The 27,987-nt window shown below is 57.6% G+C and overlaps 1 protein-coding gene across 4 annotated transcripts; it reads left to right on the top strand.

The window, feature by feature from the left end:
* Positions 1-1,730: 1,730 nt before the first annotated feature.
* IMPDH1 (inosine monophosphate dehydrogenase 1) lies at positions 1,731-18,133 on the top strand (the record flags this gene model as incomplete). 4 transcript variants are annotated; one of them, XM_082845862.1, is made up of 16 exons in its annotated part: positions 1,731-1,900; positions 6,032-6,130; positions 8,225-8,273; positions 11,421-11,522; positions 11,666-11,740; positions 12,048-12,254; positions 12,406-12,493; positions 13,330-13,529; positions 14,177-14,267; positions 14,494-14,589; positions 15,573-15,716; positions 15,812-15,956; positions 16,258-16,401; positions 16,543-16,626; positions 17,194-17,210; positions 17,882-18,133. In XM_082845862.1, 16 exons carry the CDS (start codon positions 1,731-1,733, stop codon positions 17,980-17,982), a joined length of 1,812 nt encoding a protein of 603 aa, XP_082701988.1. In that variant the 3' UTR covers positions 17,983-18,133. The 4 variants fall into 4 exon arrangements, with proteins under 4 accessions (XP_082701988.1, XP_082701989.1, XP_082701990.1 ...); XM_082845863.1 differs by lacking the exon at positions 17,194-17,210; XM_082845864.1 differs by lacking the exons at positions 1,731-1,900; positions 17,194-17,210 and having other exon boundaries at positions 6,033-6,130; positions 11,666-11,725.
* Positions 18,134-27,987: the final 9,854 nt, after the last annotated feature.

The following is a 27,987-nucleotide window of genomic DNA, read 5'->3' as shown; positions in this document are numbered from 1 at the left end:
CACAGATTTGGACCAAGGCCCACCTAACTGCCAATCCCAGTCATCTTTGATATACTACCTCTCCGGTTTACAGTCATAAACCTGTGTTTTGGCTCTTTCTGTGTCTAGAATGATCAGTTCACAAATAGGGACCAGAAAAATGACTATCACTGCATACAATTTAGATTAGTCTTAGTCTGCCCTTGCCTCTTTGCGATACCTGCAGGAACATGGTAATAATCTTTTTTTTTTTTTTTTGTGGTACGCGGGCCTCTCACTGTTGTGGCCTCTCCCGTTGCGGAGCACAGGCTCCGGACGCGCAGGCTCAGCGGCCATGGCTCACGGGCCCAGCCGCTCCGTGGCATGTGGGATATTCCTGGACCGGGGCACGAACCCGTGTCCCCTGCATTGGCAGGCGGACTCTCGACCACTGCGCCACCAGGGAAGCCCAGAAGTGGATTTATTTAGAGAGAAACACACTCCACAGACAGAGTGTGGGCCATCTCAGAAGGTGACATTGGCCTCAATATATGACTTTTGAGGAAACACAAACATTCAGGCTGTAGCAAAAATAATTGTCTATAATGGCATTCACGTGTGGCTGAGCTATTAGAGAAATTGTTTTGATCTCGAATCTGGGGAGTGGGTGTGTACATGTATAGGAAAAGGTACCAGGCAGGATAAAATCCAAGATCTTACCATTGCGTAAATTCAATTTCCTTTGTGAAATAGTTGCTGCAAAGTCTGATCCTTAACTCTGCCTCCTTAAAATGCATCTTAGCCCACAGTCGTTTAGTGTTTACCATTTGCTCCCTCAGATTGTCAGATTTTTGTGAAAAAAAAATATATAGTATGAGAATTGTCAACTGTTTATTTTCTATCTATTCTGTCTCCTTAAAGAAATTGCCCGAGGGCAAGGACTCTTACTTGCCAACTCTGCTAGGTGCTCAATCACTGTTGCTAGTCATAACAATTATGAAAGAGGAAAAAGTATGCTTTCTAGTCAGTAGATGAAGAAGTTTGAGCACCTGTGTGCTCAACCCCACTCCCTGGTTATGGGGTACCCCAGGCAAGGGAAGAGAAGGCCCTTTTCCTTAAGGAGCCTGCAGTCTTATTTGTTCTTTCCTCACGTAGTGGCAGGTAAGGGCTAAGGAAAATCTGTTTTCCTCCTGTCTAAAGGAGTGTGTTGAGCAGGCAAAGGGGGCAGTAGGCAAAGGAAGATGGATCAGCTCCCCGCCTATCTTGCCCTAGCAAGGTAGGTCTGCGGCTGGCCGGTAGGAGGCGATTCAAAGGACCGTGCCTTCGTTCGCAAGAGGCAGAGGCGCCCACACAAGACGCGAAGAAAACTCTGGCCTCTGATAATACTCTGCGCTCTTTTCTGGTTTTCCTTAAAAGGGGCCAGGAGAAACTGGAAGGTCTGGACGGCGGGAAAGGGTGGAGGTCCTCTGCAGTTCCACTTCCGTCTCCCAGTATCCTGTGGCTGATCCGGGGATGGGAGAGACGAGCTGAATCTGGGCAGCCGCGTAGAGTGGCCGGTGGGAGAGCGTTGCCAGCGCGGAAAGCCCAGCGGACTCCCTCCCGCGAGCGACCAGGTCCCCGGCACTCGAGTCCCGCCCCCGGCACGCAGGCCCCGCCTCGGCGGCCCCGCCCCTTCCCCGGACCAGACTGGGCTGCGCTCACTCCCTAGCCCGGGCCGGGGAGCCTCTAGGCGGAGGGGCTCCCGCCCACCCGCCCTGAGCCGCGGCGTCCGCATGGAGGAGCCGCGCGCTCCGCCAGCCGGGTCGGGGCCGCTCCCACCGCCGCTGCAGGGAGGCGGAGCCGCCGATGTTCCGGAGCCCGGAGCCCGGCAGCACCCGGGACACGAGACGGCGGCGCAGCGGTACAGCGCCCGCCTGCTGCAGGCCGGCTACGAGCCTGAGAGGTGACGCCCAGGGCAGAGCGCGCGGGGCGCATCCGGGGCGGGCGCGGCGGCTCTGGGAACCAGGCAGCGCTGCGGGGGAGGGGAAGAGTAGGTCCCACCACCCATGCCTTCTTACCGCCTCAAGCTCTCACTTCCTGAAACCGGGCTCAGACGCCCCGCACCCAGCTTTGGTTGGGGGATGCAGGCGGGCAGTGTGGAAAAGGTTCAGTGCTGTGTTGCACCGGGGAGCAGGTCGGAAGAACGATCCCTAAAATTTTAGTCCTGGATCTGACCTCAACTACACACCTGAGCCAAGTGGCTCCAACTCCTGGGGTTCAAACCGAGCCTATTGGAGTCCATGTCCAACTTTGCTTACTCCTCCTTAGCCGTTTCCTCCTAGAACTATCTTCAGAGTCTTCCTGGCAGGTGTAGGTGTCCAGATGGAGGGCCTCCTCCGAGTCGAGTGAGGACACCGTCCCCTCCTCACCATTCACTGAGGTCTGATGAGGCGGCCAGTGCAGCTCACCCCAGGGTCTCTCCTAAGATTCAAAACCCCCTCTGCCCTTACCCTGCTGGGGTCTGTTAGGGTCACTGGAGGAAGAGTGGAGGTGTTGATCTGGGCCCCAGGGGACTGACTGAAAAGGAGACAGTGGCTAATCTCTGGATTGTATCGCAGCTTGAAATGCAATCCCACTGTCCTTCCGGTCCAGAGGATTTGGACTTCTTTCCCTGTCCCATCTGTTGGTGCTCAGCAGCTTGGGGAGGTGACCTGGAAGCTGGGTTTGGGGGGGTGGGGTGGGCGGTGGTCTGGGGGAATTAGCCCTGCAGCTCTGCCCAGGGGTTGGCCTCTTATGTAAGAACTTTTACGGCTTAAGGGGCTGCTGGGTGAAGGCTGGCCCCTCCTGCCCCCCGCAGGCTGGCTCTCTAGAATTGACAGTGGTTCTGGCAACTGTATCCTTCCTCCCATCCTAGAAATCCAGCTACTGGGGCTCAGGGTCCAGGGCAGTAGAGAGAAGCTACAGGAGGTGAGAGAGTGTGCTGGGGCACACGGGACCTTGATGGAAGCAGTGCCTTGGTTGGAGAATGTATTGCAAAAGTATCATTTCAGAACACCAGGAGCATCCCTTCTCCAGATTGTACTTCTGCACCTGTACTATCCCCACACCCCCACCAGACTCTGAAGAGTCTGTGTAAAACCTGAGACCCAGCCAGGTGGTGTAATGAGATTCAAAACCTGCTGGCTAGACCTCCATCTGCCGTCACTAGCTTAAAGCTGTGGGAAGAGGACAGGGTTCCGTGAGAAGTCTAGGTCTGAGGCCAGAGTTACTGCTCTCTGGCTTGAACTTGGGCAAGCTATGTCCCCTAACCCAGGTCAACAATGTTATTAGCACTCCCCCACCCCACCTCTCCCCTCGGAAGTGTTTTGAAATCTTGTCCCTTCAAATAGCCCCAGACTAGAAAGAGACCTCTGGGCTCCCTGCCTGGTTATGGGTGCCCCCCCTGTCCTAAGGAAGGGGCTTGAAGGGGCTTGGGTCTGTTCTGTTCCGTTGCCCTCACAGCTGCTAGGTGTGGAGCCTCAGGGGACCAACAGCCCTTCCTCGAGCTGAGGAGGTCACTGGTTGCCTGGTGTCTCCTCCCCATGGAGGAAGCAGCGGGGGGGGGGGGGAAGATCAGGAAGAGGGAGGAGGAAAGCTGGGGTGGGGGGGGATTAACAGTTTCTGGAAGAGGACAGCCTAACCCAGGGCTGAGCTCAGCAGCTTAGAGTAATGAGGAGCCCTGACACAGGTCAAAGCAGGAGGAGACGGGTATGGGGCTGTGAGGTCTGTGGCCGCCAGGAAGAGGACTCTCCCCACAACTCAGCCTGGCAGCCTCCTCCTCTGGTTCTGAGTTCTACGCTGGGGCAGGTGTCATGCTAAGGTCAACTGAGATGGCAGAACCCAGCTGCTGTCCTGGGCCCCAGCCCTGGTGGAACCCTGAATAGTACCCTAGTTGCAGGAGATAGTGACCCAGGGCAGGTCCCTCAGAGACCCAGGGAGACCACAGGGGCAGCCAGTGTGCTGTGCCTGCAATGCTATCCTAGCCCCATCCTTCTATGGCTAGAAAGGTGCCCAGGACAGCCCCGAGTGGCCAGGTGCTTTCTGTGGCTGGTCTCACTGCTCTGCCTCCAGGTGGCCAGTAGGAGGTCCTAGTGCTGGTCCCCTCAGGATAACCCTCCTCCCCATATGGCTCAGGCCCTCCGGATGAATCTGTGAGTGCTGAGGGATCAAGTACGTCCCAGGCATCCCTAGCAAGTTGGCCCCAATCCCCACTCAGCAAAGAACCCCAGCAGGCCCTCTCCCCCCTTCTCAACACCAGAGGGCCTCCAGAGGCCCCCATCAGGAGCCTCCTTGGGGCTCCCTGGGTGGAGAGGGAAGCTTGGGCGCCTGTGATTTTTCTGGTCCCCCACAGTAAGAAAGAGGGCACTGTGGACATCTGTGAGCCCCCTGCAGCACTCTCAGCCTCACAGGCCTCATCACCCCAGCTCTGTGGGAAGCCTCCCCTCCCCTCGCACACAGATGGAACAGGCTGTGTTTTCCTGGCAGGGTCCCCGGGCGTCACCGGGGCTGGGGGGGGGGGGGAGGAGGGGGGGCTGAGCATCCCAGGGAGTTTCCCTTGGGCCTGGCTGCCACCACACTGGTGAGAGGTAAACAAACCCAGCCTCGAGGGCTGGGGATGGAAGGAGTACCACAGACAGCCGCCTTGCCAGAGAGAGGACTGTGTCCCTGGCCCGGCTTTCCCTCACTTCATCGAGAAATGAGCTGTAGGGACCATAGGAGGACAGAGGGAGGAGAGCGAGGCATTTGGGCCTGGGGCAGAGGGTGTGGGGGAGGGGTGGAAATAACTTTCTGGCTTCTGGTCAGGCAGTAGCGTTAGTAGTTCTGGTCCCGCAAAGGGGGAGGGTCTGCCCGCTGACACCCCACCTCCTCCCATGTGGATCAACTTGCTACCTGATCTTACTGCTTTCATGTAGAAATCTGGGTCTTGCTGGGCATCCAGGGCCACCAGATGTCTGCTTTGGGAAATTCTCAAAACTTCCCTAGCCTCTGCCCTAATTTATATGTATATATACTTGCCTAGGCCAGGCCTGTGCTCCTCCCTCACCTTCCCACCACGCTACCCTCCCAAATAAAAGCAAACTTTCCCCTCTGGGGTTAAAACCTACGGTATCCACACTACTTTTTGATCTGGGGATGAGACAGGACGTAAGACTGAAGCATTGGATCGGGGTAGTACCTGTCTCCAACCCCTCCTGAACTGTAGGTTTTGCATCTGTAAAGCAGGGGTGGGGTGGGACACCTAATAATTGGCAATTCATAGATTGTAGAGTAAATGTGATCATTTATGAAAAACGCCTGTAAACTGCAGAGGGCTCCAAGGCCACCCAAAGGTCAGGGATTGTCATTGTTAAGGGTGCCTGACCCGTAGGACTGATGCCCGGTTGTGGGGAGCACGGGCGGGTGCACTGCCCGGAGGGTACAACCTCAAACTGCTGCGTTGGGGAGCTGTCAGCCCAAACCAGTTCCTCAGGGCTCCAGGCCCTGGTTAAAGTCTGAGCCTTAGTCTTGGGAAAGGTAAACCATGTGAGAGGTAACCCTGGGGCTGGGGAGTAGGGGCTGGGGAGTAGGGCCAGGGGAGACTCAGGCCGGCGGGGTCGTATGGCTTGGGGTGGCCCAGGATGCTGGCGGGCCTGGGGGAGGCGCTGCGGGGAGCCTAGAAGGCGGGACGTGGGGCGGTGGAGGGGGCGTGTCCCGGCCTGGCTCAGCCCCCTCCTCCCGTTGGGTCCACACGTCCTCCCCCGCCCCGGTCCCGAGTGGCCGCTGTGCCACTGCAGGCGGTCCTGGGCGTGCGCGCGGCGGCGGCGGCTGGGCCGGGCTCCGCGGGGCTCTTTGTGCTGTTCCGGGCGGAGGAGGCGGCGGGCTCCCGGGGGAGGGGCGGGAGGGGAGGGCGGCGCCCTGGGCCCGCCCCGCCGCTGCCGCAGCCCCCGCCCCCGGCCCTCCCTGCCCGCGGCGGCAGCGTGGCCGTGGCGCGGCGTCAGCAGTAGCAGCAGCGGCAGCAGCGGTAGCGGGGTGGCCCGCGCGGGTGTTTATGTCGGGTCGCGGTGTTTTCTGGCAGCATGGCGGACTACCTGATCAGCGGCGGCACCGGTTACGTGCCCGAGGATGGGCTCACTGCGCAGCAGCTGTTCGCCAACGCCGACGGCCTCACCTACAAGTAAGCGCTGGGGGCCTCGGCCCTACCTGGGTGCGCGCACTAACGCGCCGTGATCCCCCCCACCCATTCCCGGCCCCGGCCCTGCACGTGCACAGCTCCCCCCTTGGTGACGCCCGCGTCCCCGGCCCGATTCGAGCGACTTGGGCGGGGGGCGGGGGAGGAGGGCTGGGCAAGGGAAGGAAGGCGGCCCGCGCCGAGAGCAGACGGACGTGGCACAGCGACATCGCGGCCCTCGGTGCCATGCCCCGTTTCTGGCTAGATCCGGGTCCGGCCTGCCCGCTTCCTCCGCTCACGGGCATCTTGGCCGCATGGAGGGGCCTTGGGGCGTGTGGGAACGCGAGATGTGGGAGTAATGGAGACTTTTCCCAGACCTTGGTCCACGACACCCTCTCAACTCCCAGCGTCACCACGAGGGCAGAGGGGGCCCTGGAGCCCAGCTAAGGCAGCTGCTTGGGTGTTGCCCCCAGGAGATGCCCAGCTGGGCAGTTGGGATGGCTCTTTTTTTCCACCGTCCAGTCCAGCCGTCTTTCCACTTGTGCCCCTGGCTGCCTACAAGTTAGTACTGGTGCCCCCCGGGCATGAGCATTCTTTGACTATCACCCACCCAAGCCCACCTCACCCAGGATTTTTGAGGAGGACAAGACCTATCCATTTGCCTCTGGCGTAACGTGCTTTTCCGTGGGCCCTGGGCCCGTTGTCCTGTTGGCTGCAGGCCTGGCACTAGCTCTTCTGTTGGCTGCAGGACTGTGATGCCAGGAAAGAGCATCAGGACCTGGGACTGGGGTGGAGTGAGGATGCTGGTGAGCCAAGAGCATCCCTGCCCCGTCTCCTGCCAGTTCCTGCCTTTGCCTGTAAGCACTCCTGCTTGGCAGGCGGTTTCCCTGGACACCAGGATACCCAGTCACTCCTGAGGAGTGTCTCCTCTTCCTTGTCAGAGTAGCTGGGGTGTGGGCCAGGTGAGGGGTGTATATAATACCTAGAAAATGCCGAGAGGCCCAGACTCCAGCATTTCTTCCCTGCCTCTAAGTGAGCCACAGAGGTCTCTTCACTATACAGAAGAAGGGCTGCCAAGGGACGGGGCAGTGAAGATTCTTTATTTCTTTGGTGGTCTTTGATGAGGGGGGATAGAGTATCTATGATATAGTTTCTGTGGAGTCTCCTAGGGAAATTGTTCTAGGCCTTGGGGCAAATTAAAGACCCCACCCCTCCCATCCACCCCGTAGCTTTTCCTTCCTGCCCTGGGGTGCCCGATGGCTTTGCTTAGTCTGGTTGGGGGTGTTCCTGAACACCATGTGGCATTTGCTTTTGGTTGTGTCTGTCTAGGCCCTGTGATTTCAGGGAAATTGAACCTGTCAGGGCTCCTGGGCAGTGACACGGTGCTTTGCCTTACCCATGCAGGCCTGCATTCCCTTTCCGCGCTAGTGTTGGCCACTGCCATGCTTTGGCTGGGCCCCCAGCGTCCTGGTCCTAACTATAAGGCCCCTTCCTCCCCTTTCCCATCCCAGGCCATGTCTGTTGGCTGCTCCCGTCCAACTGGGCAAACCTTTAGCAACGCCTGCTCTGTCAGAACATGCCCCGCACTCAGCCCCCTGGGGTCCCTCTGTGCTGTTTTGAACCGTGTGTGACTCAGCAGCCCTGGCACTGGGCTGTGCAGCTTGTCCTGTGCTTGTGGTGTTCATGCCATGCTGCCCTACTAAACTGTTCTCAGGTATATTCTGTGTTTATTTATTGTCTCCCCCTCTCAAGATCGAGAAGTTTTCAAGGGCAGGCACCATATCTGCTGTGTGCAGCATTATGGGAACGTCTAGGTTCCTAGACGAACTCTGAGCCCTGAAGGCAATGGACATTTGGGGCCCACTGCCTTGGTGGCGCCCTAGGACCACAGAGCTTACGCTGCCTTTGGCTCTAGCTCTCTGGGCTAAAGTCGACAAGATGCTAGCGAGGGGCATGAGGGTGGTTCAGTCCTGACATGGCACGGGGCTCAGAGGCTCTGCCCGTCTCCCCACCCCCGTGCTGCTTCCCCTGGTGTGGCAGGCCCTGCCCTTTTCAGGGACCCCTCCTCACCCAGGAACAGTCACTCTCCTCTCTTCACAGCGATTTCCTGATTCTCCCAGGATTCATAGACTTCACAGCTGATGAGGTGGTGAGTACCTCTTCCACTGATGGGGTAGAGGGGCTGTGTATGTGGTGCCAGAGGCTGATCTCTTGCTCAAGGGCGGGGTGTGGGAGAGACTTTTTCTTTCTTTCTTTCTTCCTTTCTTCCTTCCTTTCTTCCTTTCTGTGTTGGGTCTTCATTGCTGTGCGTGCGGGCTTTCCCTAATTGCGGCGAGCAGGGGCTATTCTTCGTTGTGGTGCGTGGGCTTCTCATTGCGGTGGCTTCTCTTGTTGCAGAGCACAAGCTCTAGGCGTGCGGGCTTCAGTAGTTGTGGCACGTGGGCTTGAGTAGTTGTGGCTCGCAGGCTCTAGAGCACAGGCTCAGTAGTTGTGGCGCACGGGCTTAGTTGCTCCGTGGCATGTAGGATCTTCCTGGACCGGGGCTTGAACCCGTGTCTCCTGCACTGGCAGGCAGATTCTTAACCACTGCGCCACCAGGGAAGCCCGACTTTTCTTTTTTTAAAAAGCTACACCTTGCCTCTTTTGCAGCTTGTGGGATCTTAGTTCCCCAACCAGGGATTGAACCCGGACCCTCAGCAGTGAGAGCGCAGAGTCCTAACCACTGGACCACCAGGGAATTCCCGGGAGAGACTTTTCTTGGGAATGTGGTGGATGTAACCTTCAGTGCTGTCAGAGAAACTGGCACAGTCAGTGGATTATGCCTAATGGGTTAGAGGCAGCTATGGGGATTTGGGGATATCCTGAGAGGTGGGCCTGGCCTGAGGCCAGAGGGCTCACTGACAGAGCCTGAGGTGAGGTTCAGAAAGGCCCAGAGAGGGGCTTCCCTGGTGGCGCAGTGGTTGGGGGTCCGCCTGCCGATGCAGGGGACGTGGGTTCGTGCCCCGGTCTGGGAGAAACCCACGTGCCGCGGAGCGGCTGGGCCCGTGAGCCATGGCCGCTGAGCCTGCGCGTCCGGAGCCTGTGCTTTGCAACGGGAGAGGCCACAGCAGTGAGAGGCCCGCGTACTGCGGGGGGGTGGGGGGGGAGAAAAAAAAAAAGGCCCAGGGAGGAGGTGGGCATGCACGTGGGTGTGGCTGCTTTATTTCTTACTGGATTTTGTCTGAAGTGCTAAGCAAAGACATCATAGAAGCCAGTAAGATTATGGAGACTTTGGAAGAGGTGGACAGACTTGTCTGTGGATCCATGATATATAAGAACTGGCAAGAGGGTTTGAAGAAGTTAGTTTGTGGGGCTTCCCCGGTGGCACAGTGGTTAAGAATCTGCCTGCCAATGCAGGGGACACAGATTCGAGCCCTGGTCTGGGAGGATCCCACATGCCGCGGAGCAACTAAGCCCGTGCGCCACAACTACTGAGCCCGTGCACCACAACTACTGAGCCTGCGCGCCACAACTGCTGAGGCCCATGTGCCTAGATCCTGTGCTCTGCAACAAGAGAAGCCACCGCAATGAGAAGCCCGCACACTGCAACAAAGAGCAGCCCCTGCTCACCACAACTAGAGAAAGCCTGTACACGGCAACGAAGACTCAACACAGCCAAAACTAAATAAATAAAATTAAAAACATTAAAAAAAAGAAAAAGAGATGAGGTTTAAAAAAAAAAAAAGAAGAAGTTAGGTTGTGGACAAATACAAGGAAACAGTGCCTCCCTTAACTGGAGGGGCTCAGCAATAAACCAGGTGAATGACCAATGTCCTTTACACAGTTAACATATGCCAAACCTACAGGAGCCCAGGGGCTAATACTGATGGGCGTAAGTCATTTCATGGAAAAGTTAGACTATTCTATCATAAATTAATACACATTAAAAAAAAAGTTTTTCTGTTGCTGTTATCATTGATATGTATTCAGGTCTGATTCTCATGAAATGCCAGAGGGCCCGAGTGTCCCTGGATCACTTATACGTTGGGGAAGCTCATGTCCAGCCTGTGTAGCCAGTGCTGACCCAGACAGATTTTTCAGGGGGAAATGAGGACTGTTCTGGATATATTCCCCTTGTGACAGCAGCCAGGAAGCCTTCTTGGTTCGGCTGTTCCGTTTCTGAGCACCCTGGCTTTGTTCCAGATCCTGGGCAGGGTGCAAGGAAGAGAGGGATGGGAGAAGCCCCCCTGGCCGTCAAGGGTCTCCCTGTCCTATGGCCTATGTCAGGAGGCTGTGGCTCTTCTCCTGTGCTAGGATCAGAGAGGAAAAGGGGCAGTTTTCTAGACTGCAGGGCCAGGGTTCTCAGCCAGGGTCTGGGAATGGACCGCAGGGGCCTTTGTGTCTCCAAAAAATTACATAGCAAAGTCTGTGTCTGAGAGTTTTGAGGGCTAGGATCCACAGCTGTTGGCCTGAATCTCAGAGGAATCTGTGATCTGGTCTTGGCTGCCACTCACAGGCAAATGCTTCCTGAAAATCCTTGCAGTCCTGAGCTCTCCCTTGAGCTGCAGACCCTTAGTCACCTATTCCCCTGGACTGGATGTCTAATAGACTGCTTCCCACGCCTCCACATTCCCAGTGCCCAGCATCTCCCACCTGGACCTGTCAGCAGCCTCCCTGGTAGTCTCTCTGTTTCAGGCCTGGTCACCTAGAATCCCATCTCCACATCGGAACCCGAGTGACCTCTTTAAATCAGATCATGTCTCTCCTCCGCCTGAGGTCCTCCAGTGGATTCTCATCTCAAAATTGAATGCAGGCTCCTTTCAAGGCTGCATATCCTTGACCTGCCCCCTGCCTCTGAGCCCTCAGCTCCTGCCTCTTTCCCTTCCCTCCACTCTACTAGCTTTTTCTTTCTTAAACGCACCTCAGGGAGAATTGGAATCAGAGGCGGGGTTTCACACACAGCTCCCTCAGCCTGAAACAACAGTCCCTCTTTGGGGACTTTCACTTGATTAGTTTTCATCTGTCGCCTCCCAGGAAAGAGGTTTCCCTAATCCCCACATTCTTTCTCCAGTGGTCAGTTTGCCTCGTTTGTTGCCTTTGGAGCCATCGCCCCAACTGGAATCGCCTCGTGCACGTTTCGTGGGTGTCATTTTTCCTTCCGAGTATAAGCTCTGGAAGGGGTAGCAGAGACCTCATGCACCTTGCTCACTGCTGTATGCCCAGGGCCTGTCCTGGGGCCAGGTACATATGGCAGCTCAGTAAATGTCTGTCGAATGAATGATAAAACTTTTCACGTAGCCTGTGTCTCCATCTTCAGGACCTGACTTCAGCCCTGACTCGGAAGATCACGCTGAAGACGCCACTCATCTCCTCCCCCATGGACACTGTGACAGAGGCTGACATGGCCATCGCCATGGCTGTGAGTTGAGCACCCGGGTGGGGACCCCAGGGCCGAGAGGACCAAGTGGGGTGGGCGTCAGGAGGAATTGAAATCAGAGGCGGGGTTTGCAGAGTGGGGAGGGTTGGCCCCCTGGCTCTGACCATTCTTCCCTTCAACCCCAGCTGATGGGCGGTATCGGTTTCATTCACCACAACTGCACTCCAGAGTTCCAGGCCAACGAGGTGCGAAAGGTCAAGGCGAGTACCAGGCCCGTCATGAGAAAGAAGATGCCTTCTGGCAGCCTCCGCCTCACAGGCCCTCCCAACCTCCCATTGCCAGCTCTGCGGGCCGGTGCGCTCCCTGGCTGGTGGCTGTGGGGTGTTGTCTGCCCTTCTCCACAGTGGGAGCGCAGGGCTCAGCCCTCGTTTCCCCACTGGCCTCTTGCCCCATGGCGGGCCCTGGCTCCCCTGTGGCACAGCCAGGAGACCCTCGGCCCCCTGTGGCCAGACTGTACACACCTCCAGCTTTCTTCCAGCCTTTTCCTTCCCCTGTCTCTGCCCGCAGAAGTTTGAACAGGGCTTCATCACGGACCCTGTGGTGCTGAGCCCCTCGCACACCGTGGGTGACGTGCTAGAGGCCAAGATCCGGCATGGCTTCTCTGGCATCCCCATCACTGAGACGGGCACCATGGGCAGCAAGCTGGTGGGCATTGTCACCTCCCGAGACATCGACTTCCTCGCCGAGAAGGACCACACCACCCTCCTCAGTGAGGTACCCGCGGGGCAGGGAGAGCGTGGCTGGGGCAGAGAGGACCGCACATCCCGGGGCCTCAGGCCGGTGCCTGTGACCAGGGACCAGAGGGAGGCCTGGCTCCCTTCTCTCTCACCTGCCAACCTGCAGGCAAATGTTCCTTGCCCCACAGGTGATGACACCGCGGAATGAGCTGGTGGTGGCTCCAGCGGGTGTGACATTGAAAGAGGCAAACGAGATCCTGCAGCGTAGCAAGAAAGGTACCAGGGAGGAGGCGGAAAATGCAAGACCCCCCCTCCCCCAGCCCGGCTCCCTGTACCCCAGAGCCCCCTGTTCCTTCACAGCCTTGCAGGTTGTCCCTGCAACTAGGCTGGGCCTCAGGGAAGGTTTGAATGATGTCAGGCTGGAGCGTGACTTCTGAGGTCTTTTTCCTGGCTCAGGAAAGCCCATCCCTTATTTGGCATCTTCACAGTATATTTCCCAAAACGACCAGTCCTGTGAAACACTCATCATGAAAAAAGGGCTCCATGTTCTTCTTATAAGTCTGAAAAATGCTGCTTTTCTGTATTCCCCATCTTGCATAAAGAATTGTACGTTACTTTATCAAAGGCTCTGAGAAGTCTTGTGGTTAAATTTATTTGACATTGAGGCTGTTGACATAATATTCATTAGGTCCCTGTGGGACCCACTGGGAAATGCTCCCCTGGCCCGTACTGGATTGTTTTCTGGGGTGGTGTTGGGCAGGACACACGTTCCTCCCTGCAGGATAGCCTCGTGTTTGTGCCCTAGCTAGGAGTTTTTTGACCACTGTGGCCTGTGGCCCTTCAGGGGAAAGGCTGCCAGTGCTCAGGGGCTGCCCACTGAGCCTGGCCAGGCCACAGGGCAGGAAGAGCTCCAGGAACTGGGTTTCTTTGCTTCCTGTTCCTTGGGCAGAGAGCCAGGTCCCTAGGAGCGCTTCCTGGGTGGGTGCTGTCACCTAGTGGTTGGTTTGGGTACTGCAGTGGAATCTCTGGCCTGGTCCATTTTCATTCTCACTATCCCCCTACCCCACCCTCAGAAGCCTGCTCCTTCAATTCACCCCTGCGTTCCTTGTCAGGGAAGCTGCCCATTGTCAATGATCGAGATGAGTTAGTGGCCATCATTGCCCGCACTGACCTGAAGAAGAACCGGGACTACCCTCTGGCCTCCAAGGATTCCCACAAGCAGCTGCTGTGCGGGGCGGCCGTGGGCACCCGTGAGGATGACAAATACCGCCTGGACCTGCTCACCCAGGCGGGCGCCGACGTCATAGTGCTGGTACGGACACTGCCCTGGAGCAGGGGCTGTTCAGTAGAGTTGAGGCTTATGAAGACCAGGTTCACCTCTAATTAAGCCCGGGGTCAGGATTGAGAGGGTCGCTGGTACTCTGACAGCTCAGAACAAACTGGGACCCCTCTGGGGCCCTTCGCACTCATAACTTGGCCCTAATAGTTACCACTCACGTTCAGTGAGCACCTCCCACTTGCCAGGCGCTGCACTAAGGCGTTTATGCAGATGAACTCAGTCGGTCCTCACAACAGCCCCCTGAGGTACAGTCACCATGCCCACTTGTCAGGGGGGGAAACCGAGGCTCAACAGGTCAAGTAATTCTGTTTGGTTCGTGAGTTGGTGGGAAGTGGATACGACCGCAGGCACCATCTCTTTGCTGTGAGAACCAGTCCATATTGTGGGTATGAAAAGGCTTTGTCTGCTGTGAGACTATACGTTAGGGGTGCTTAACCTTTGGGGGAAGGCAGGCCCCTTTGAGACTCGGCTGAGAACTGTCCATTGTCTTCCCAGAAAAAGACAAAGGTGTATTCTCATATATCTTTGATACAATTTCAGGATTTGTCCACTTAAGACCCCCTCCCTCAGTGAGGATTCTCAGCCTCCAAGCCTAAGCTTTCCTGTCCCCCTTCTCACAGGACTCATCCCAAGGGAACTCTGTGTATCAGATCGCCATGGTGCACTACATCAAGCAGAAGTACCCCCGCCTCCAGGTGATTGGGGGGAATGGTGAGTGCTGGCCCTTGCCCCCTCACTGTGTAACCTTTCTCTGTCCTTTGGCATTCCCTGGTGATGGCATCGCTCTTGGCATGGAGGGGCAGGGAGCTGAATGAATGGGCTTTGGTCACAGTAGGTGAAGGGGAGGTGTAGACTGGGGTCCCAGGAAGCCCCCGGGCAGGGCAGGGACAACCCATCCTCACACTGTTCCTCCTCTCCCACTCCCCCTCCCCCCCAGTGGTGACAGCAGCTCAGGCCAAGAACCTGATTGATGCTGGTGTGGACGGGCTACGTGTGGGCATGGGCTGCGGCTCCATCTGCATCACCCAGGAAGGTGGGTGTCAGTAGGAGAGTGAGTGACTGCCACTTAGAACGCCCCAGTCGCCCTCCACAGGCCCTGGGGCCTCAGTCTCGCTCCACAGATGCATGCGGAGTGCTAACTCAGCCAGGCCCCTTTCTGGGATGGTGGGTTCAGGGGTGACCCAGGCTCAGACTCTGCCTGTCTAGCCCACTGACTTGGGGGGAGGCAGGTGTAAGATAAGGTTACCGTGAGTTTGGGGTGTGTGCCAGTCTGCTTCTCAGATTCTGGTCAAGGAAGTCCAATCTGCAGGCCCAAGACTGGTGTATCTGGCCCCTTGGTCATGTCTGGTCATGTCTCCCAAACGCTGAATGACCCATTTGGTCTTCTCTGCCCAAAACATCTTCCCACTTTGGTCTCTAAGCCTCTGCTTTTAACTGTCTACCCTCGCATTAGCTGACCCTTGAGGTGAGATGTGGGCCTTCTCCACAAATTAACAAATGTTAATTGAGGACCTACTGTGTGTCGGGCATTGTTCTAAACCTTGGGGTGCAATAAGAACAAAACAAAGGTACCACCAGAGAAGTCTTCTTTTCTCCTTTATCCAGCCTTGCATCCATCCTTAGATAAGTGCTGGTTCCTTAGAATTCTCGCTTAGAAATGTAACACTTAAGGACCTTGGACAATTAAACTTAAAGAAATGCAAGCCAGTATCCCAAAGGAGGCTGTGAGTACCTAACTCTAGTAACTTTGTAAGGGAACTAGTGCCTGGAGAGAGGTGAGGCTGAGGCCAGTGCTGATGCTGCCGCAGGAGTCCCCGTAGTGCTCTTGTAGGTGGGGCGGTCCAGGTTCCTGGAGTGCGCTCCCCTGGTGTTATTTGCTGCCACTTATGTTTTTGCCACATTAACGTCCAGCCCTGTCCCTTCTCCCAGGTGGAGGCAGGGCACAAGGAGAAAGGGGCCTGTACTGCACCTGGCTCCCCTTGCTCTTGACGCCTTTATCTTGTGTACTGTCCCCAGTGATGGCCTGTGGTCGGCCCCAGGGCACTGCCGTGTACAAGGTGGCTGAGTACGCCCGGCGCTTCGGGGTGCCAGTCATAGCCGATGGTGGCATCCAGACCGTGGGGCACGTGGTCAAGGCCCTGGCCCTTGGTGCCTCCACAGGTGAGGGGGCAGGTCTGCCGGGGATCGGGCAGGCCGGTGGGGGGGCGGTTGGGAGGGCCATGGGACTAGAGGCGCTGACCCCCCGACCACTGCAGTGATGATGGGCTCCCTGCTCGCTGCCACCACGGAGGCCCCCGGCGAGTACTTCTTCTCGGATGGCGTGAGGCTCAAGAAGTACCGGGGCATGGGCTCGCTGGACGCCATGGAGAAGTGCAGCGGCAGCCAGAAGCGCTACTTCAGGTGCTACTTCGAGCAGATCCGCTCCCAGCCCTTCAGGTCCACCCGAGCCTCTGGCTGCCCAAGGTGGCACCCGGTCTCCATGTCACAGTTCTGGAACCCCAGGCACAGGGCCCAAGTCGCAGGCCTGGGGTAGCGCCGGGGCCACCTGACTCGGAATCCATGCTTATTTATGCTGTAGCCCAGGGAGCGGCGGCTTTGGGGGTCCTTCTGGGTGGTAGCCCCTCTGCTGGTACCCTTGAGAGGTGGGGTGGGGTCCCCTGAGCCATGGTGGCGGGGCTCAGTCTTCCCGCCTTCCGTGCAGCGAGGGAGATAAGGTGAAGATCGCGCAGGGTGTCTCGGGCTCCATCCAGGACAAAGGCTCCATTCAGAAGTTCGTGCCCTACCTCATAGCGGGCATCCAGCATGGCTGCCAGGATATCGGTGCCCGTAGCCTGTCTGTCCTGCGGTGAGTGCTACGACTAGAGGGGCAGCGGGTGGGGGGCATCAGGGAGGCTCCTGGCGCCCCCGTATTTCCCATTTCCTTTCTCTCTCTCTCTCTCTCCTCCACCCTTGGTGCCCCTGACCTGCACCACTTCCCTGCCTGCAGGTCCATGATGTACTCAGGAGAGCTCAAGTTTGAGAAGCGGACCATGTCAGCTCAGATCGAGGGTGGTGTCCACGGCCTGCACTCGTAAGTGTGGCAGCCTCCTTGCCCCAGCTGGCTGGCACTGGGTCAGGCAGGTGGGGCCGTGGTTCAGAGGCTGAGCCGAGGTCTCAGGGACCCCGAGGACGATCTGCACCAGGGATGGAGGCTGCTGCAGGATGACCCCCATCACCCCCTCCTACAGGGCCCAGCCCACCCTGAACCCTGTCCTTTAGTCCCCACGCAGGCAGGCCCTCCCACCCCTCGGGCGCCTCCCCCGAGCCGGGCATGGGGGATGCGGCCTCCAGCCCCTCCTGGGCTCCCCAGCCCTTGCTTGCTCAGAAGCTTGGTGGCTGGTGGCAGGGGCTGGCGGTGCTGGGCTCTGGCTGGTGGCGGCACCAGGCAGGCAGGTGAGGCTGGGGGCATGAGCCCTTGGCGGGGAGAAGGGCAGAGAGACAGATGCCAGGGCCGGCGCGGGGGCGACCGTGGGCGGGGGCAGTGCTAGTTGGCAGCAGTAGTTGCAGGCATGCGGCCCCGCCCTGGTCGAGAGGGCCTGTCCCCCCAGGCATAGGCGGGCATCTAACCTGTGTCTCTTTCTGCCCCATCCTCCCGTAGCTATACCTTTCTGCCGTGTAAGTAACCGCGCTGCCCGGGCCAGGCGTAGAGTAGAGCAGGGGCAGTCTGGGTGGGACCTGGGCTGGGGCGGGGCGTTGGGTTGGGGGCGTGCTGGGGTGTAATCGTGGGACATGGGCCCTAGTACTAGCATCATGCTGGGGGCAGCTGGCGGTGGCCCCTCCTCCAGAGGAACCGTCCCCTCCCGGGGTGCAGAGAGATGTCCCTGACCACAGGCCTGAGGCTGTCCTGTCTTGGACTGGACCCAGTGACCACAAGGGACCTAGGCCACAGTGCCTTCAGGGGTGGGGTGGAGACGTGGGAAGCAGAGGCTCAGATTGGCCTGATCTTGCTCTGTGAGGATGGGCCGTGCCTTCCTGAGCTGTCTCTCCACCCCGGCACTGAGGACAGTCCATCAGCTGCGGCTGTGGCCAGAAGGAGCATGGCTGTCCCTGGGCCTGGCATGGTTCTTCCGGGAGCCTTGGCCTGAGGCGGACAGAGGCACGTGGCCTGCTTCTCATTCCCTCCCTCCCCCTGTGGCTGACAGGCAGAGGCTTCTGCAGCTCACTGCCTCTTCTGAGTCTGGGGGCCACCCGGCGGCCCAGGGCTGGCCTGGGCAAGGGGGTCTGGGGTGGTGAGGCCACCTTCCCGCATACCCACTCTCAGTTTCCCTCTTGCCTTGTGCCCACAGTTATGAGAAGCGGCTGTACTGAGGATGGTGGTGGAGGCCCAGGCGGCGGAGGGGTCATGCCCCAGGGTCCCCCTTTGGGTACAGCCTCCCTCCATAACTGAGTGGTCCACAGATTTGCACTACTGGTTCCCCAGCTCCTTTCCAGGGAGAGAAGAGGGGAGGCCCTGAGGGTCTGCGGCCCCTCCCTGGGCTTCCCCCACAGAGTCAGGACTGCTCCCAGGCCGGGCTGCCCTGGGAGCCCCCCGGGTTCCCCCTTCTTCAGTCCCCCTGAGCCCAGCCAGCCTGGGCTCTCAGGCCCTGCGCCTGCCTCAGGTCTTTCTTGCTGCAGCCTGCTCCGGCCCGGCTCCCACCCCTGGGACACGTGGCCCCTCCTGGCTTCTCCTGTAGGGCACCTCCCTCCCTAACCCCCACCCCAGAATCGGTGCTCTCCTGGCCCTGCCTCTGGCCCCTTCCTGGGCTGCTGCCCCCTCAGCCATGTGGCACTTCTGGGCTCCTGACCTAGGCCAGAGGGAGGTCTCTGCCCCCTACCCCTGGCCCTGGCCCTGGGGAGGAGGCGGCCCGTCGTTCCTGGCTCGCCCCCACCCCCAGGTGGACCGTCCCTGCCCTCTCCTCTCAGCTGTGGACTATCCGGGCCCTGCTCCTCAGGCCGCCCCGTCCCTGGCCCTGGGGAGGAGGCGGCCCGTCGTTCCTGGCTCGCCCCCACCCCCAGGTGGACCGTCCCTGCCCTCTCCTCTCAGCTGCAGTTGAAGGCTTTAAGTTTGCACACTTTGGGGTCACAGTTGCGTCATTGTATGTTAAATACTCTGAATAAATCAAGAGGTTTCAACGCCTCCGCCATCCTGTCTCTGTCCCTTGTCCACTGGACAGCGAGCCCCTCCCCTGGTGGTAAGCTGGAGCCCAGAGCCTCATCAGAGCCAAGCCTCCCTGGGAAGGTGGTGAGACTGCTGCGGCACTCCAGGGGGTGCTGGCGCAGGTGGGCCGCGTGGCGCGAGGTCCCCCAGGCCTGCGCCCACACCGGCTTGCCCGGCTGCTGCCAGCTGGCCAGCAGCTCCTGCAGGCAGGCCCTGTCGCAGAGGGGGTCGTCGTGGCTGTAGAAGACTAGCGTCGGGGGCCTCGCGGGCGGCTGCCAGAAAGCGCTCACCGCAGCCTCGTAATGCCGAACGGCGCAGCCCGCGCGCAGGTGGAAGTAGAGCATGGCTGTGGCCCTGACCACCAGGGCCTGCGGTCTCATCAGCTGAGACACACCTGTGGGTACCAGGGAGAGGGGGCTACTGCCCACTGTCATGTGTGGCTCAGGACCCGCCTTCTGGTGGGGACAGCACTGACACATGGGCTGCTGAGTATCCCTAGAGTTGGGGGTCCTGGGATGTTCACATTGCCTTCTCTGACTCTGTTGTAGTTGGGCAGCGGGCACCCAGCTGTCCCACCAGGTACAGACACCATTCGGGGCAGCAGCAAGGAAGATGGCCTGGGAATGCTCTGGTGGCAGGAAGCAGAGGGGGCAGAAGGCCCTAGCTGTGGGTAGTGAAGAGCTGGAAACATCCCCATGACTGCCAGGGAGGGGCTCCCTCAGCCCACTCTTGGCATCCTGGGCCGGTAACTGCCCTCTCCCAGGCCCTTCCTAAAAGAGCCACGTGGCCTGGAGTCAGCCTCTCTCTGTGGCATTTTCCAGCTTTGTGGCATCTTCAGGGACAAGAAGGAAAGTGCTGGACTGTTGGGTGGGTTCAGAACTGGTTCAACAATGGCTCCAGGAGTTGTTGCAAAGTGACTGGGTCATCGAGAGTCCCCAGAGGCCTTGTGCCCTGGAATCTGTGGCCTTGGTGAGCACCTAGGAGTCTGAGGTGACCCAGCCGGGTGGGAGAAGGATGTCTGGATACCAGGAGATTGTAAAAGATGCGAGGGGATGGACCAGAACGAGGCCATGTTTCATGGTTTGTCTTGCACACTGCTTTACAAAAACCATCCAGGAAGCAATTTGACCAGGAATTGAGATGGAAAAGATCTAAGGATTTTTAGAGACATTCCCAGTCACTCTGCATGAGTTTTCCTTTTGAACTAGATGTAGTTGGTCAGTTAGAGCTAAGGAGCAGAATGGGTTACTTTGTAACAATGACCTTCCTGTTACTTGGTGTGTTAGCATTAGTTTGGTCCTTCTAGAGGAAGTTAGAGCACAGTGGTCCTCAAATCGTGGTGGGTATCGGAATCACATAGAGAGCTTAAAAACCCAGAGGCCCAGGCTCACTGAAATAGGATGGGGTCTGGGCCTCTGAATCGTCACTCAGCACCAGGTGATTCTGCTCTTTACCAAAGTTCGAAAATCACTGTTGTAGAGGAAACCTGTGTGCATCCAATTACAGTTGGCCCTTGAACAACGTGGGGGTTAGGGGTGTTGACCTTCCACGCAGTTGAAAATCGCATATAACTTTATAGTTGGCGCTCCACATCTGCATATCTGTTCCACATCTGCAGATTCAACCAGCCTCAGATCCTGTAGTGCTACAGTACGTATTTACTGAAAAAAATCCCCATATAAGTGGACCTGCGCAACAGTTCAAACCCGTGTTGTTCAAGAGTCAACTGTACCCGATTTCTGAGACTCTGCAAAGCATGTGTCCTAAGAAAATTTCAGAAGGCACAGCACCTACTTCATGGCCTCACTGTGGGGATTATGTGAGTGAGTATGGAAAGTTACAGGCGCTTAGTAAATTAGCCTTAATAGAGGCTGCAGATAAAAGCATGCCAGGCTGGACCCAGACAACACGATCCCTCTGCGTTGTAAATTCAGCCACAGTGGGGGAGGCCCAGATGGGACAAAACAACAGATGCTCCGGGTAGGAAGGCCACATCAGGTGGACGGTCAGAGGAAACCCAGAGCTGCATTTGGGACAGACGCAGATCACAGACCCCTTGGTCGGCAGAACTGCCTGTCCGCCTGGAGTCCAGCCTGGTTTGTGTGGCCCAGGTGCCCCCTCACCCTTGCCCCGCACACTCACCCAGCGCCATGCGGTCCAGGCTGTCGAAAATACGGCACCTCAGGCACTGGGCCACGCTGCTGTGGCGCCCCAGGTCCTGGCCCATGAGCAGGAGAATCTGTGCAAAGGTGTAGCCACCCAGGGAGAGCGCGTGCATCACCAGTGGGCGGCTGGCCAGTGCCCCAGGCCCTCACAGCAGCGCCAGCACTCGGGCAGCTTGCCCCAGGCCCCGGTGCGGGCACAGGAAGCAGCTCAGCGTGCTCTCCACGGCCAGCACGTCGCAGCCGCAGGCCAGGAAGGGCTGCAGGTACTTGGCCTGGGCAGCGGGCTGCGCCCCCAGCCATAGCAGGAGCAGAAGCATGGGGCAGGGCCCCCGGGACCCTAGAGGGCCCGGCTTGCAGTACAGGTGGATGGGGCAGGGGAGTTGGGTCGCCGTCACATCGGTGGGGGTGGCAGCGGGGCCGTGGCTGGTGCACCCTGGAGGACAGGTGAAGAGTGGTGGTTGGCCCTCAACTCTGGCTCCACCTTTCCCCACACATCGCTCTCCGATGGCAAGACTGGGTAGCTCAGGAGAGGTCGGATTAGCCCTCTGGGGGCCCTTTAAGCTTCTGTGGTTCTAATGCCAATCAGGAACTGGTCAGCACCCCAGCTGCGTGCAACTCAGCTGCCCTCAACCTTTCCCTCCACCCACTCCCCTCACACCCGGAAGTGCAGTCTGGAGAGGAGGCGGGACCAGCCCCGGGGGCTGGTGGGGAGGCAGCGCCCCCCTCCACTCTTATGAAGAGCGTTTTGCTCCTTCAGTATCCCTCCAGGCTTGTAGGGCCACACATGCCCCAACTCCAGCATCTCTGTTCCCCCGCCCTGCTTTACCCACAGGCTGCCCCCCATCTGGAGGTTGAGGGGCCAGTTCTATCCACCCCAGTGCACCCCCAGCAGCCCTTCTGCCTGCAGCTGAGGGGAGTTTGGAGTAAGGGCATCTGGTCAGAGGGTAGTGCCAAGGTCAAAGGATGCAACTTCTCCCGGGCCCCTGCCCTACTACCCCCGCTCGCCGTACCTGTCGTCCTCAGGACAGTGCCCCTCACCTGCAGGGTTCGGACTCACCTGCATCAGCCTCCTCCTTTACCACCTGGCAGCTCAGCTCAGGAGGGAAGATGGGCGGGGTCAGGGAGACCTTGGTCCCCAGCCTGCCGCTCCACACCCTCTTAAGCCCATTGGCGGCCTCAGCTTCTGGGCTGGGAGCCAGGGTGTCTGGCTCCCAAGGCATCCACATCCCTAGCTCAGTTGAAGTCAGGGAGGAGGCATGTGGGTTGCAAGGGGCAGTATTACCCTGGTACGGGTAGACACCAGCCTTTCCCTCTCTGTGTGCCTCTGCCTGGGTTTCTCCACTTGTGATCCTAACCGGGGAAAGAGGAGCACCCCCCCAGGCACCCCAACAGCTTCCTGTCTTTTGACCCCACACGTCAGCTGCTCCACCTCACCCTTCACCTTTCAGGGCAGGATGACCTCAGGATGGCCAAGCACAGGGGCTGCCTCAGGCAGGAATCCAACCCAGGAGACCTTGTCTCTCATAGCAGAGGGCTTTTTGATTCTCCCTCTTCTGCCCCTCGCCCCCGGGAGTTCCCTCTGAGGCAGGATGATCTGAGGCTCCAAGGGGTTTGTCTGACATGCTGTCAAGGTAGGTAGGGAGGTTCTCCCCAGAGAAGAAAAGATAAGTCAGGACTAGGGCATCAGGGGCTGAGCCGCTGGAAAGGAGGAGGGAGCCAGGAGGGGATGTTGCATAAGGACCTGGCTGTGACCCTGCACGTCACTCTCCCACCCCCAATTTTAACCTCTTCCTCCCTACTGCTCCCTCTTGGTGGAAAGTGGACTAATGAGAAACAAAACGTGTGTCTGCACTGCGGAGTCCGAGCTTCAGGAAATCAATTAAGGGGAGGGACTTCCTTCGGACCCCGCACTACCAGAGCCCTCCGGCGTCCTCGTCGTTCTCCGGGAAGGACGTGGCTCCCACTCCTCCCTGTGGTTCACAGTGCTTCCAACTCCTTTCCGTGCCTCTGGCCTCTGGGAAAATGTAGGGACAAACAGTAAGAAGGACCTTTTATGGTGGAGATGCTGTGAGGAGAAGAGGGGCGGGGCAGAGAGTGTTCTCTGCTCGGGGATGCGGGACTCCCGGGTCTGGGTGCTTTAGGAGCAGTGCGGCACTGCACCCAGCAGGTGGCGCAAGAACCCAACGACCTGTGGGACCCCAGGGAACCCCGAGTGGGGTAGTTTCCTGGGCGACCGGCAGCCTTTCTGAAAGCCCTGCCCTTGGCAACCATTCCCTGGCTGCCCACGTCCATAGTAAAATTTGGCTTCTGAAGGACAGGATGGGGGTAAAATAATCTAATCTCTCAGAAAGGAGAGAGGCTGGCTGGGGGGTGGGGAAAGGAGTCTGAAAGCCCCGCCACCTGCTGTCATTTATTACTAAGCAACAGCCACTGTGGCAGGTGCATCTTACCCTCAGCAACGCTATAAGGCAGTCACACCTATCCCTTTGCTATGGATGGGGAAAATGAGGCTCAGAGAGACGAAGTGTCCCGCCCAGGTCACCAGCTGATAAGAGGCACACCCGGTTAGGAAGCTGGGCCTGCCTGATGTCCCCCTCTATTCCACCGCACCTCCTGGCGGGTGTGAAGTGTCCAAGCCCCCAAGGGAAACTGGCATGGGGGGTGCTGGGGGTCAGAACTTGTTGGGAGACCAGGAGAGCATCCACCCCTGCTAGCCCGGCTGTCCTTTCCCGGCCTGGGTGGGGAACCCCTCTGCTCAGGGCTCCCCTCACCTTGCGGGGGCTCCCCTCTGTCAGAGACCACAGAGTTGGGGAGGGGAAGGGATTTAGGGCTTCTGGAGGTTATGTGAACCCTCTGGAGAAGCCAAGGACAGGAGAGCTCTCCAAGCAGGACACAAAGCTGGAGCCCAGGGCTATTCTGGGGAGAAGAAGCAGGAAAGGATTCCACTTCAGCAGTTGTGCCGAGGAGAAAACCGGCCTCAGCTGGGTCAAGGGACAGAGATCGGGAGGATTCAAATTCAGTTCAATGATCGGATCTGGTCTCAGTCCCTGTGATCTCGTGTCTCTGCCTGTTCCATGTCTCCACCAGGACACTGACCAGGATCTCGTGCTGAACATAACCAACACCCGACTTCTGACTCCCTGTGTTAGTCCTCCAGAGAAACAGAACCAGTAGGAGGTAGACGCACTATATTTATTTATGCCTGAGAACAGGAGAGCCATCTAGTCTGAGTCCAAGTCTGGAAGCAGAAGATCCATGTCCCAGATCAAAGACTTAGGCAAAGAGAGCAAATTCTCTCTTAGCCTTTTTTTGTTCTATTCAGGCCTTCAGCAGATGGCCCACACTCAGGAGGGCAATCCACTTTACCCAGTCTTACAGATTCAGATGTTAATCTCATCCAAAAACACCAGCATGAATACCCGGAATGTTTGACCAAATATCTGGGCACCCCATGGCCCAGTCAGGTTGACACATAAAATTAACCATCACACTCCCTCACTATCCTCCCAGACCTTTCCTCCTTAAATCTACGCTGTCTGGAGAATAGCAATTCCATTCTATAGTAAATTTCCACAGTAAAGCCTGGTAAAATCCAGGCTTTACTATGCCTGCAAGGCCATGTGCGATCTGGCCCCAACTACGTCAGACCTTGTCTTCTATCCCTCTCCCCTCACCCATTCTGATCCCACCACACCAGCCTTGCTGTCCTCGAATGCTTCCACCAGGCCTGAACCCTCCACTTCCCCAGAACTCCACAGAGCTCACTCCTTCACTTCCCTGGGGTCTCTACTCCAGCAGCATCTTGTGAGACAGACCTTCCCTGACACCCTGTACAAAATAGCAAACCGCTCCGCTTCCCCCTCCGCTGGCACTCCCTCTTCCTGCTTTGTTGTTTTTCATAACACATCACAAACATACTGTCTGTTTATATGCATACGGTCTGTTTTCCCTCATATGTTTTCATCATCGAAAGCAGTGTTACACATAAGTACTTGTTGAATGAGTGAATGAATAGGTAAAACACATATTCATCATCTAATACACACCAGTAATTGTAGCAATGCTGAGATGCAAAGATAGGCAGGACACCGTGTTCCCTGGAGGAACTGGGCACCTAGCAGGGCAGATAAACTTGATGTTCTATCTGTGGGCAGTAGCGTGTATACATGTGATAGCACAAAGACCAGCTGCACTTAGAGGGTTTACTCTATGCTGGGCACTGTATTGTGTCATTTAATATAGCCCCATGAAGTGGAGACTCTTTCCTCAATTCCAGAGGAGAGAACAGGCTCAGAGAGACAAGGAGATTCGCCCAAGGTCACCCAGCTACTCAGCCACTGAGCTGAGATTGTGACCCCATCACTTGCTCTCTACCCCCAAGTCCCTCCTCCTCCCACTTTCCTAGGGGAGCCCAGGGGTGGAGAGGGAAAAAGAAGAGAGGAAGGGAGTGCTTCGTGTCCCACAGGAGAGAGGTAGAGCAGGACGAGCTGGCAGAGGGCCCTGGGTGACAGGGCACCTTGCCAACCCCTGCTGGCCTCCCCCTCCACTGCTGTGGCCTCTGCAGCCCCAGGGGCTGACTGAGCTCCCTCCCCTGGCACCAGCCTTCTTTGCTACAACCCCACCCTTGCCTGGGGCCTGGCTACACGGGGATCCCTTTCTGGCCCAGTGAGGCATATAACCTCGGGTTGACAGGCGTCCGGATGCCAGGGCAGCCTGGCTGGCCAAGGGTGAGGTCACGGGCTGAGCACTCCATGCCCAGCCCCTCCTCCCTCCCAATGCAGTCTCACTCCTTGCCCTGCCCTGCAAAACTCCCCCTCCGGCCTCCCTCCTGCACCACAGCCTTGCCCCATCAGGCTCTGGCCTCCCCTGGCAAGGCCTGGTGTATTAGTTTACTGTGGATGCTGTAACAAATGACCACAAATTTAGCCTCTTAAAACAACACGAATTTATTATCTTATAGTCTGGAAGTCAGAAGATGAAAATGGGGACTTCCCTGGTGGTCTGGTGGTTAAGAATCGGTGCTTCCACCAGGGGCGGGGTGTGGGTTAGATCCCTGGTTGGGGAACTAAGATCCCGCATGCCACGCAGTGTGGCCAAAAAAAACAAAAACAAAAACAACCAAACAAAAACAAACAAACAAAAAACCAAAACAAAAAAAGAAGATGAAAATGGATCCTCCAGGCTGTGTTCCTTCTGGAGGCCCTAGAGGAGAATCTTTTCTCTTGCTTTTCCCAGCTTCTAGAGACCACCTGAATTCTCTGGCTCTGGACCCCTTCCTGCATCTTCAAATCCAGCAGGGCATCATCTTCAAATCTCCCTGCCTTTCTGACCTCTGCTTCCATTGTCACATCTGCTCTGACTCTAACACTCCTGCCTCTGTCTAGTATGGACTCTTGTAATCACTGAGTCCACCTGGATAATCCATAATAACGGCCCCACCTCGAAACCCTTAATATGGTCTCATCAGCAAAGTCCCTTTTGCCATCTAAGGTAAGAGAGTCACAGGTTCCAGTGCTTAGGATATGGGCAGTTTTGGAGGGCCGTTATTCAACTTACCGTGCCCAGCTGGGCCAATGGCACGTTTACCTGAGCCTCGCTCCGCGCTAAATACCGTTGACACTATCCCACGCCATCCCGGTGAGGCGGTCATTGATCTCCACTGTATAAATGAAGAGACTGGTCAACTCCAGAGCCTGTGGGCTTGCTGTGATCCCAAGTCTGCCTCCTCAGATTGGAAATGAGCCCCTGCCTCCTGGGAACTCCCACATGGGCCCCTCTGCTTTTGCTTTGAGTCCCTTGGGTGTGCATCTTGGTCCGGCCTGCAAGCTCCCAGAGGCAGGGCTTGTGTCTTAGCTCCTGGGGCCCTGGCATGGTGCATGGAGGAGTAGGTAGGTGGGCAATATCGGGATGGGAAGAAGAGAGAGGATTTTGTGGGTTGGGGTTCATGGATGAGCTCTGGCGGACCCCCTGCCATGCGTATCAGGTTGTATGTCTATTTTTCTGGGCAGCGGGAGCAGAATTTCTACCAGATTCTCAGAAGGAGTTCGACCTCCAAGGATCAAGAAACCCTACTCTGGGGCTGGCCCTCACCCCCCCTTTCCGGGGCTCCCTTCTCTTAACCGGACTGTTGCTGGCGCACTCAGCACCAGGGGCCAAGACCAAGAAGGCTGTGAGGTGTTGCTGGGACGAGGGGCTGGTCCACGGTGCACACTGTGAATGGCACGGGTTTAGAGGCTCCACCTGCGGTCCCTTCTCCCCTGCAATCAGTCAGTGATTCAGTATTTTTTAATTAATTAATTTGTTTATTTATGGCTGTGTTGGGTCTTCGTTTCTGTGCGAGGGCTTTCTCTAGTTGTGGCAAGCGGGGGCCACTCTTCATCGCGGTGCACGGGCCTCTCACTATCGCGGCCTCTCCCATTGCGGAGCACAGGCTCCAGACACGCAGGCTCAGTAGTTGTGGCTCACGGGCCCAGTTGCTCCGCGGCATGTGGGATCTTCCCGGACCGGGGCACGAACCCATATCCCCTGCATTGGCAGGCGGACTCTCAACCACTGTGCCACCAGGGAAACCCTGATTCAGTATTTTTTGAGCTCTCACAGTAGGTCTCTCTGCCCTCCTCCCATGTCACTCCCTGCCCCTCCCTCCCACTGGCTGTGAGGGTCTGAGTGGGTGCAGCCCTCCCCTCAGGGCAGAGCGCGGCCTTGCCTGGGGCCGGGATGAAGTGGGCTGTCCTCACCTCAGCAACTTACTGCCCACCTCTGCCTTCCCTTATCGCCTCCCAAGCGCCTGCGTGCCCTGAATCTCCCGGGGGTCTCCGCCCTCCAAGCTTTTCCTGTTCTTGTCCTGCAGACGTGACCTCACCCTCCTATTGGCAGCGGTCAGGCCCTGAAAGAAGAAGGGTGAATGTTCTTCTCAGCTCTGCCCCAGACAGGACTGGAACGCAGGTCTCCCGGTTCCCAAGTGAGGCTGCTTCAGACCCATGATTATTATTACTATTACTGTTATTGGTAGAGTTTGATGAGTGGCTTATTTCACGTAGTAAAACAAGAAGCATGTTATAAGCATCTGCTCCAACCGCCTGAGGCAATA

The sequence above is a fragment of the Leucopleurus acutus genome, assembly GCF_964270905.1.
Source record: "Leucopleurus acutus genome assembly, chromosome: 9".
Lineage (NCBI taxonomy): Eukaryota > Metazoa > Chordata > Mammalia > Artiodactyla > Delphinidae > Leucopleurus > Leucopleurus acutus.
Note: the sequence above shows the minus strand (reverse complement) of the source record. Positions and strands in the feature narration are given on the sequence as shown.